The sequence below is a fragment of the Vicia villosa genome, linkage group LG2 (genome assembly GCF_029867415.1).
Source record: "Vicia villosa cultivar HV-30 ecotype Madison, WI linkage group LG2, Vvil1.0, whole genome shotgun sequence".
NCBI classification, from domain to species: Eukaryota; Viridiplantae; Streptophyta; class Magnoliopsida; order Fabales; family Fabaceae; genus Vicia; species Vicia villosa.
The window spans coordinates 19,604,440-19,616,127 of record NC_081181.1 but is presented as its reverse complement, the minus strand read 5'-3'; the positions used below and the strand labels follow the sequence as shown (position 1 = coordinate 19,616,127).

The following is an 11,688-nucleotide window of genomic DNA, read 5'->3' as shown; positions in this document are numbered from 1 at the left end:
ATTGATCAAATCTTTTGAAAAATGAGAAGCACTTAATGTATTGGGGAAAGTTCAAATTGATAATTTTTTACATTTGCTTTTTAACTATGTGAGAATACTCTATAAAAGGACAATCAAATGACTAGATTTATCAATGATTGAATAGACATGATAGTACAACAAATAATTGATACTCATATTTTAATAGAGAATAATCCATCCCTTATAACGCTTAGGTATCTGACGAAATTTCAATTATGCCCCCTGATTCCAGAGATGCACATCATGAAGCACTTTTTTTTTGCTAAAATTTATTTCTTTCCAGAGCCTTATCTATGGAAGCATTAAAAACATATTGAACGTTGAAAAAATTCAAATTAATTCAGTTCAGGAAATGTTCCGTAGATATATCTACGGAACATGTTAAAAACATAATGTTCCATAGATATACCTACATAACATTCTGTTATATTTTAAATCAACATCATTTCACTCCAAAACTCCAATTTTTTTAACATCAAAATATAGTACATCAAAGTAGTGTAATGTAAAGGCAATGGTATATAGTACACAAAAAGAATAATCGTATAAATCATCCAAATAGTGTCATGCATAATCAAAATAAAGTACATCAATCTAATAAAAATACATACATCAAAATAATCAGCATGACCACTACTGTGTGCTAAACAACATCCTAATCCTTTCCTCTGCCTCTCGCGCCACCTCTGCGTCCACCGCCTCGTCTGCTGGATACTTTGCCTCTACCGTCAAGTGCCCCACTCGTCCTGGCACGATGTCTATGGTACAAAAATGCCCCATCTGCCACCATAATGATGTCATCTAGTATACACATGTGATCAGACCCATCAGGGAAGAAGCCACTATCAATGCTTGCCCGCGCCATCTTAAGTATCTCACGACAGTGAGGAAGAACATCATGTGTGTGGTCCAACTAAGATTGATGAGTCTTCAATATCTCCTAGTGAAGTACACGTCGGCATAATTCTAGTCTACCTCTACTCACGTTGCCCGAGCCTCATCCGAAACCATGTGATGCTCAAAGTCTACAAAGGCCTCATCTATATGCTGACGAGTCATCAAGGTAGGAGCGGAGACAGAAGGGTGGTGAGGTATCGTCTGACAATAGTCGAACTGCCGCATGACGCGCTCCGAAAAATAGCGAACAATGATGGTCGAACTGCATGCCAACCATCCAGAATATAGTGCACCGTCATCCCACGGAACCGTATCACGGTGAGCAACATAGCAGTCGTAGCGGGTGTCCTCGACAAACATGCGGTTCAAATAGTTTCTGTACGGATCTGGCACCTGGTTTCCTCTGAGGGGGACGAAGGCACGAGCATGTGGCATGTCCTTAGTGTAGTCATCCACCTCTCTTCAGCCAATGATCATGGGGAAGTGCTGTAATATCCACCCCTGCAATGAAAATAAAAAACACGGGGATTAAACATTATCACGAATATAGAATGAACAACTTTGAGAAAAAGTTGAAGTATATAAGATTGTTACGACTAAGAGTGAACAACTTCCTGCCACAGTCCCTGCCTTCCACCGGTATCTCTCATCGAGTCTAAAGTAGTTGTATGCCAGTGTTGTCGCTCCCCAATTGTACTCATGGATCTGTGCGGTATCTAAAAAGTACCTCAGGTAAGTGACATTTGTATAGGAGGAGCTCGTATCCACAAACAACTGGGTGCCTACTAAAAATAGAAAGTAACGCCTTGATCACATTGAATCGCACTATGTTTTTGGCTCGAATATCACATGTTTTCCTTAGCTTTTATTATCTTTATCTCGTATTATGCTTGTATTTCCTTTGTTTTCAGGATTCTTGACCTTTCGGAGCCTCTAGTGAAGAAACGAGTCAAAACACCAAGAAAATAGGGTTTTTCACGAAGAATTGTGCTTACGGCGTTCTGCACCGCGCCGGCTATAGGGGACGCGATGATGTGGCCCACTTCATGATGGAGCCAACTGCCATGATCATGCCCGTTACTCCTCACCGCGCCCGCGGTGGAGCTGCCGCGCCCGCGGCCTTCACAAATGGACTCCCGCCCAAAAGGAGTTGAGGGGCACTCCTGTCTATACGCTGATCCAAGATCCACTATATATATAGTTAGTTTTTCATTTTTGTTTTTTATCCAAGCTTAGTACAAACTTAAGCCATATACCATCAGTATCTGTAAAGTAGTAACCTCTTCACATCGGGGAGTTACTACGGTGTAGATTGAGTTGTAATCGAGTTTTGGAGCACTTTGGTTGAAGTTTATCATACCAGCCTTCACTTTGTATCAAGATTCATTCTCCGATCGGAGTAAGGTTCAATTTACTTGCTTTACTTATTTTCCTGCTCTTACCATAGTCTACACGTTTTATAGACTTTAAACGCACTTACCATAGTCTGCACGTTTTATAGACTTTAAACGCACTTACCATGGTCTACACGTTTTATAGACTTTAAACACACTTACCATAGTCTACACGTTTTATAGACTCTAAACGCACTTACCATAGTCTACATGTGTTATAGACTCGCAATGACTATGTCTGGCTAAACCATAAAGGTTTGTTGGGTAAGATTATGCTTTAAAATGTATATTGGGTAAGATCGAAAGCCGTCCATATCAAAGATAGACTTGATTATTATTTAACCAAGCAAAAGAAGCGAAAGCGACTTGGTTGGTTAAATAGGAATCATTAACTCTTTTTAGAAAACGATTTTGAAACTATTTTCGGACGCGTTTGTAGGTTTGAAATCTGACTCTTGGTCAAAAGCCAAGAGTCTCTTTAAGTTAATCTTTCCAAGTAAAATCACTTTTCTGTTAAGTCAAAACTATCAATTTCTTAAAAATAGATTTACTGCTTTAACGCGGAAGGCACCCTTTATATGTGACAATAAAGGAAGTTAAATTAAAGAGTAAGTTCGGTTCTTAGTAGCCAAAAGCTACAAGTTCCTGTTAAATTGGTTCTTTGCTACAAATAGAGAATACTGCCCCATGAGTCGTTTCACTGATGCATGTCTAGAACATAATCTGGTTTCATGATTTACATTCCAACCTGTCGCTTTAATCTGTTATTCACTTCGCGCACTCACTTTGTTGCATTGCACTCACAACAATATTACTGTTCACCTTAGATAAGCACCTTAACAATAGTGTCGATAGATTGACAATTGGTCCCTGTGGTTCGATAATCTTATATATTACTTCGATAGGTTGTGCACTTGCAGTACTATATTTAGGCTATACGTTACAGACCCATCACGCCTTAACACACATTGTATGTGTATCTCCACCTCAACTGGGTCACCAGCAGTCTGATGTGCCACAAGGAGCTCATCATCATATCTTCGTGTCATGAAGTGAAACCTCACATGCGCGTTGCGGGTCCTTTCCACCTCCTTAAGCGCATCCTCTAGATCTGCCCCGAGCTCCTCAATCAGAGCCTCTCTCGCTTCCTCCTTCGTCATCCTACCGTGACAAATGAGGATACTCTGGATAGGTATATGTAGGAGGCAAGGGATGGTGTCTAAGGTAATAGTGACCTCACCATGAGGCACATGAAATGACGATGTCTCTAGGTGCCACCTCTCTGCAAATGTCGTCAACATCGTGTTGTGTATAGTGGAGTACCCGATGTGACATAGGTCTTTCAACCCAGAAGTTGTGAGGACATCCTGGAACCACGACTCCGTAGACTACAGAGACAAAATTTTCCTCCTGTGGTTGTAGAACTTCTTGGAAGCCCTATCCTAAAAATTTCCAAAAAGAACACTATTAATAACAAACAAAGTTAGAAATAATAAATTTCCACTAAGGACATAAAAGTAATAAGTCTAAGAAATTTTACCTTTCTGTTTTAGACATGTCTGGCTGTATGATCTGCATACCCTGTCAACAGGGATAAATCCGAAGGATCCCTTGGGTAGCCCACATGCGCCTCATCTCCTCGTGCAATAGGTCAACACCATCAAGAGGTGGCATAGGAGATCCAGCATCAACCGGAGGTGGCACAGGAGTAGCAGAAGTATCCCGACGATATATGTGGGTGGAAGGCGTCTGTGAGCTACCCTCACCATCATCCTGACGCCTTTGGGATGAAAAAGTAGATGTGGAAGGGCCTTGTCCACTATGCTCCGTGTGAGTTTGCACCGTGGCCCCATCTATCACCTCTGCTGGAACAGAGGTGTCAGGTACATCTGCTGGAACGGAGGTGTCAGGTACATCTGCTGGAATGAAGGTGTCTTCTGTCACCTGTGAGACTATCTGCATCTATGCACGTCGCACAAAGGCGTGTTGTTTAATCCTCCCACATATAAGTTGGTATAACTGGTTTGGCCATAATGTCTACATTGTATTACAAATAAAGTCGAATTAGTTACAATTAACTTATAAAAACAAAAGGAAAAAAACCAATTTTAATTTCGTAGGTGCACATATGAAAATTTTTCGTAGATACATCTACAGAAGCACCCAACATTTTTAAAAAATTGGGTTTGTTCCGTAGCTGGATGTACGAAACTATCTAACGTTTCATTTGTTCTGTAGATGCACCTATGGAATGCTCTGCAACATATAAACGCAACAATGACGTCCGTAACTGTTCACTTCCCTGGAAAAACCATTTTTGAGCCCCTGACCGTCCTTTTTACACAACTAATAATACATACATTGTCTCTAAACTATGTTTCTAAAAATATCCAATGGTTTCTACACCTAAAATTGTATTCTAACTATATTACTGGAAATACTCGAAAATAACTCGAAAAGTCGAAAACTTACCGATTAAATTGAGTTTTGAACGAGTTTGAATATGTTGATCGCTGACGTTGATGTTCATTGCCGAACTCGAGGGAAAACAACGGAGTTTGGTGGAAATTTGATTTTAGAGTTTGAGAGAGATTGGGAGTGTGGAGAAGATGAAAAGTGAAGAATGAGGGAGAAGAAAAGTCTGGCGTGAATATAAGATCAAATGCTTTCGGAGGTGCATAACTAGGAATATACCGTAGATGCACCTATGAAACAAATGAATTTTGAACAAAAAATGGTGCTTCTGGAGATACATCTACAGAAGCAGGGAGCATTTTTAACAACACGCATGGTAGCTAAGAAGCCCAAGAGATGGATTAAGATTTATCCTTTTAATAGACAATTGTTTTAAGTTGATAATTCATGTTTTTCACTTTTCATTTTTTCAATACACATGATGATAATACAACACACAAATAGTACTCTTACTTTAATACACAACTATTTCAAGTTTATTATTTATGCTTTTCGATTTTCATTTTTTATATATTAATTTTTCAATTGATGATATATATTATGTTGACTATGTTACAACAATTGCACGTGTAATAGAAGGAACAATATGTGTAGTTTCTGTAAAACATATTTTATAAATTTGTGTTCATGTTTCCCTATATTAAAAAACTAGGAAAGGACCTGTGCGTTCGCACGGGTCACACAAAGTCGATATAAATAATAAATAAATATATAACAATGATTATTAAATATATATGAAAGATACGTAAATTAAAAAGAAAAAACATTTGAAATTATAATTGTCATATAAATATTAATTTAATCTAGTTAGAAATATATACTTTAGTAGAAAAAATAAATGAAATAATTAAGCAATCATATACCCGTGTGTTAGCACGAATCATATAGTATCATTATAAATCTACCATGAGTAGTCATTTACCCGTGCGTTCGCACGGATTGCACAATATTATAAATAATAAATAAATATAATATATATGAATAAAATATATACATATTAAATAGCTTTGGCTCGTCAAAAAATATATATTTAGTAAAAAAATAAAGAAAAAAATAAAGAAATCATTTACCCGTGCGTTCGCACGGTTCGGACAATGTCGTTATAAATAATAAATTAATATAATATAGTGATGGTTAAAAATATATATATAAAAAATGCAAAAAGAATAACAAATTTTTGTTTTTATAAGAAATTATGTATTCATCAATCATAATTGTCTCATGTTTTTACCACCCGTAGAATTAGGTCCATCATATATAGCCTACTTAGATATTTAATTAAGATATGATTGTAAATATTTCGGGTATTAAAATATATACTTTCTTATATATTTAAAATAGAAATACAACTTTACTTTTTAAATATATGAAACATTTTAAAACATTTTTTCTAAAAAAAAATTAGAAATTCAATCGTCTTGATAATCTATTTTTTGATACAGTCATAACTATCACTTTTTAAAGTAAATTGATGAATTTAGGCATCTTTTTGAAAATATACATAATAAAATATATCGAATGGAATTTATGTAATTCAAATGAGTATTATAATAAATAAAGTAATAACAAAAGAGAATAAAGTTTATGTAATTGAAATGAATATTATAATTAAAATAATTATATTAAATAAATCACTTCTCTTAGTCTTTATTAAAAATAAGATAATTATTTTATAATAAAAAGTACCTCTTTTTTCATTTTTTTAAATAGTTGGAAAATAATAATGAATAGATTTATTACATAAATCATTGAAGATATTTATTACTATAACAAATAATGAATATAATATAAATAATTTGATTTTTTTAATATGAAAACAAATGTCATCGTTAAAAATAAATATAAAAATGGTGTGTTTTTTATTTTCGTCCTTGTATTTTTTTTTAAAATGATCCCTGAATATTAAAAGATTTACTCCAAATCTTTTGTGATGTCAAAGTATAATATGATCTGGACCAACACATGAAACACTTGAAGCAATGAGACCAACACATGAAATACTTGAAGCAATGAGACCAATAGTTTGTTGCTTTGCCAACTCAGTGTCGTATATACATTTTGGTAGAAGCACTGAGAAAAATAATGCACCAGTAGATTACCTAACGACTCATAAAGGTGAACAAAGATCATTATAAACCTAAGACAAAAAACATAAGACAAAAAGGCCCCAACCAAGAGGATATCTCAACTTACCTTGTTAGTTTGAATTCCAGCTTCTTCTCCAATAATACTCAGTACCTAGGGGTGGCAAAACGGGTCACCCGCCCCGCCTTAAGCCCGTCAAAAAACGAGCGGGGCGGGCATGCCCACCAAGTGAAATGGACATAAAAATCATGCCCGCCCCGCCAAGATGGCGGGTTGGCGGGCGGCGGACTTGCCCGTCTATATTTATTTATATTTTTTTCATTTTTTAATAAATTAATAGTTTTTTTTTACCTTTTAATTAAAATTTTCACTTATTCTTTAAAACAATTTTTTATAAAAGCAACTTTTTAACAAATTTTAAATTAAAAAATTACATATATTTAAAAATAAATATATAAAATAAACCATCAAGAATTGGAATTACTAGAATTAACTAAAAAAAAGGGAATTTTGGAAGAGGGGTGGGCATTGGCGGGGCGAGCTATGGCGGGCGGCGGGTTTTGGCGGGGCAGGCTTTAACGTGCGGTGGGACTAAAATCCCAACCCAACCCGCCATTTTTTGGCGGATGCGCGGGCCGGGCCGGCGGGCCACGACCCGTTTTGCCACCCCTATCAGTACACTATATCATTGTAAGAAACAACACATGTGTTTTTCGGACCTGTATCATTGTAATCAAAAGTATTAAGAAAGTTTTTAAATTTTAACATATTTGAAAAATAAAACCTTTATTTTTAATCACTCAATTATATATATATATATATATATATATATATATATATATATATATATATATATATATATATATATATATATATATATATATATATATATATATATATATATATATATATATATATATATATATATATATATATATATATATGTGTGTATATATAACAATTTATACATTATCCTATTTTGTCTACATAAAACAACATTCTATTAACACACAAAAGTATAAATATATAGGCACAACAAAAGAGAAAAAGAGTGTTAAACTACTGTAATCAAATTATCTTTTGATTGCCTATAACATGATTTGAAACTCTATAGTACCCACATAGAAATTACTAAAGAATTTTGAAATCAATACATCACATCAATATTTCTTAAGTTTATAGCTTATATGATAAACAATTAACATTATAGCTTATAGGTATAAGTGTTTTTCACAATAAGCACTTATGTGATAAAACTCTAAATACATTTTTAGTCTAAACATGGCCTGAACTTATTTCCAATATTAAGTGTATTCGATTATGTCTAATGTCAATCCTAAGTATTAAATTGAGATTGATGGCGTTGAACTTGCAGCAAAAAAATTTAATTATGAAAAGAAAGAAGAAAAAGGAATACTCACTTCTATATACCTTCAAAATCCAAAATATTTTCCGTATGAAACATCTTCATCTCCAGGAGTTTTCTCCATAGTGCTTTAACAGTTAAAGTTTGAAAAGATCATAAAAATCAATAACTAACAATACATAAAAAGCAAAGCAAAGATAGACTAAACCATTGGATAAAAATGTCAAAAAATTTGAAGGGAAAGCAAAGATGTAAGGCTTGAAAGTTGAAATAAATAAGAGTTTGAAAATAGGAGTTTCGTTGTTACCAAAGAATCGGAGACGACGTGGAAATAGTAAGTAGCTTTACAGCCTTTATTAATGCTTGCAACCAAAAAACCTTCAGTGGTTGCCATCGGAACCGTGAACTCTTTCTTGTCAAGAACAATAAGGAAAAACAATATCAATTGAAACCCATAAAAGACATAATGAAAACCAAAACAAAAAATGTTAAACATTGAAATAGAAGTGTTAGATATAACCACTGATCCAGAAAGCATCTTAGTAAACATTGAATTCGTAGCTCTAGCACCCATCGAATACTTGTAGATATCTTCAGATGATTTATCTATTTCTCCAAGGGAGGTTGATATTTTTAACTTACTAACATTGACAACACTAATTGATTTGCTTGTACTTAAACTTCCTCCTGTATTAAGAGTATAAGATCCCACTTAGTGAGGTAATTCACATCAAACTTATAGACTATAGAGACATATAACAAATGTTGTAATAATTAAGAATGATAAGATCACCTCTACTGCACCAGATGGGTGATCGCTCGTGCCAAAATCATTAATATGAGAAACTCCTCTTTGTAAAATCTTGAGAAACCTTTGAGTTAGATTTATCAAATGGATCTGACCTTCTACTCAGCAATACTTTACTGCTACCATCTTTGAGTAACCTTAATGAAAAAAGGAAACATAAATCGCTATCAGTAACTAAACTAAGTGTGTGATTCATTCTCTGACATGCAAAAAAGGACTTGAATACAAATAACATACATATATTTATATAAACTAATGTAAAATAATCCAAACAAGGCCATAACATACAAAATAGAGATAGAATTAGAGTTTTTCAAATGATAAGATAAAAGGGAAATATATTGTATGAATCTGCAGATTCAGTGTTCCATGCTTTAGAACTCAATTTTGCAGAAACAGTGTTTTGATGTTTGTTCAAAATCGGATATCGGTGAGAACAAATCTGCAGATTCAGTGTTCCATGCTTTAGAACTTAATTTTGCAAATTCAGTGTTTTGCTTCAATAGGGCGAGCCATAGATCGATTTGTCCACACCATAAAAAAAAGGGGTTAGAACTCAATTTTGCAGATATATTGCTTCAAATCTTTGTTCAAAATCAGATATTGGTGAGAATAAATCTGGAAAATGAGGGGAAAATAGATTGTTTTAGACTTACCTTCTTCCAGATTTTAGAAGGATTTTGCAATTGTTGGAAGATGGATTATAAATACTCATTTTGAATTAATATAGATGAAGTGTAGAGATCAAAAGTTCTCTATAAATTGAATACATCCACCTCTATAAATGTGCCGAGCTGCAGGCATGAATAAGTTTGCTTCATTGGAAATATATTATTATAAAACCTAATAATAATTAGTTTAAATAAAATATATTATTAAGATTTAATTAAGTTATAAGAATTATTTAATGACCTTTTTATTCTTAAAAATTGAGTAATTCATAGATTAATTTAGGATTAGGATGTAAATATGCGAGGTTTCAGAATTCTTATAGTAGGAGATGGTTTCATATATTACAAAATGGTTTCATCAATTGTGCTTCACATTTATCATATTATTATGTAGTATATAAATAAACAATAGTTTTTTTGCCATATTATTTTTTAATTAAGTATTTCTGATATGTACTATAATATAATAGTAAAAAATTATTAAGAAAAAAAATAATATACAAGTAAAACAATTTAGTATTTGTTCACTAATTCATAACTGATACAATTGACAATTATTTCAACAAATGCACTTTGCGATTGTCCTTTCACCAAATAACACTACAACACTATCATATTATTATATTTTTCCAATTTAAAACCAGAAACTTCACTTCTCTCAATCAATGTAAAACATCTTCTTTTACCATAATTGTTCTATTTTTCTTCTATTCACATGTCATTCTTTTACTTTTTCTACTTTATGTATAAACTTCACATGACATCATATGTCTCACACACCCCTAACATTATTATAATTTTAATAAATTTTATTATTTTTTATGAAATTAATAATCTATTTCTATTCATGTAATTCTCAGTTTATAATTTAATTATATTTATTTATTTCTCTTTATCCAATAATTAAGAATGCTATTTATAAAAATATTTTTATAGCTACATTAAACTTTAAAATTGATAAATATTTATGAAATTTAATTTTTCAAAAAAATTTAAAATAAATAAAGTAAATATATATTACAATATCTTACCTATATAGAAAAAAATATATTGCACAATATCTTACAAATACGGCAAAAATATAATAGTGATGCAAATAAGAAAAAAATAGAATGTGATATTTATTATTGATCTAAATATGAAATATATAATAGTGATCAAACAAAGTTATTATTGAAAATAATTTGCTACTAAAAATAACTTCCTATTGAAAAAAAAAAAGTTACTTATTGGAAAAAATATAATAGTGATCAAACAAAGTTATTATTGATTGCAAATAACTTGCTATTAAATACTATATTTTGATGAACAACTAAAAATTTCCTAAATAATTAATAAAAATAGCAGCATCATAATCGATGATTAGGTCTCACAATTACGATTTTTGCTTTTTTATGTGTATAATTACGAATTTTAATTTTTTATGTTATTTAAAGATTACAAGATTTGTTTTTATTCTAAATTTTTTTATTTTTAATGAGTCAATGAATAGAAATTTGTGTAGTTTATATTTTTTATGAAGATCAATCAATTAATTAGATCTATTTTATTGTCAATCAATTACTTATTATCAAATATCATAATATACATCTTATTTATTATGGTAGTAAATAATTTTTTATTTCAGTAAATATTTTTATGTTATAATCACGGTAAGTAATAAATAATTTGCATTTAAGAAATGATAAAACTAATAAAAAGAAAAAAATAATAAAACTAATAAAAAGAAAAAATTGCTAATAAAATAAATAATAATAAATTAATAAAAAAATAAATATAAATTAGAACTATGAAATCTCAATGATATAATCTTTTGGAAATGGGCCATAAATGGGCTCAGCCAAAATGCACAGAAGTTTCAGCCCACGAGCCATGCCACAAACGATCATGCCACATTGGCTTTTTTTTCATCCACTCAAAACACAACACCTGTACATGTACACGCAATGACGGGTATGGAATTGGACTTTA

General features: G+C 32.1%; 1 protein-coding gene across 1 annotated transcript; it reads right to left on the bottom strand.

The window, feature by feature from the left end:
- Positions 1 to 1,002: 1,002 nt before the first annotated feature.
- On the bottom strand, positions 1,003 to 1,353 carry LOC131648676 (uncharacterized). The gene has a single exon (XM_058918411.1). The coding sequence runs from the start codon at positions 1,351 to 1,353 to the stop codon at positions 1,003 to 1,005; it is 351 nt and encodes a 116-aa protein (XP_058774394.1).
- Positions 1,354 to 11,688: the final 10,335 nt, after the last annotated feature.

Excerpts from the sequence above, each read along its gene's own strand:
- LOC131648676 (XM_058918411.1), bottom strand. The coding sequence starts at position 1,353 with ATGCCACATGCTCGTGCCTTCGTCCCCCTCAGAGGAAACCAGGTGCCA.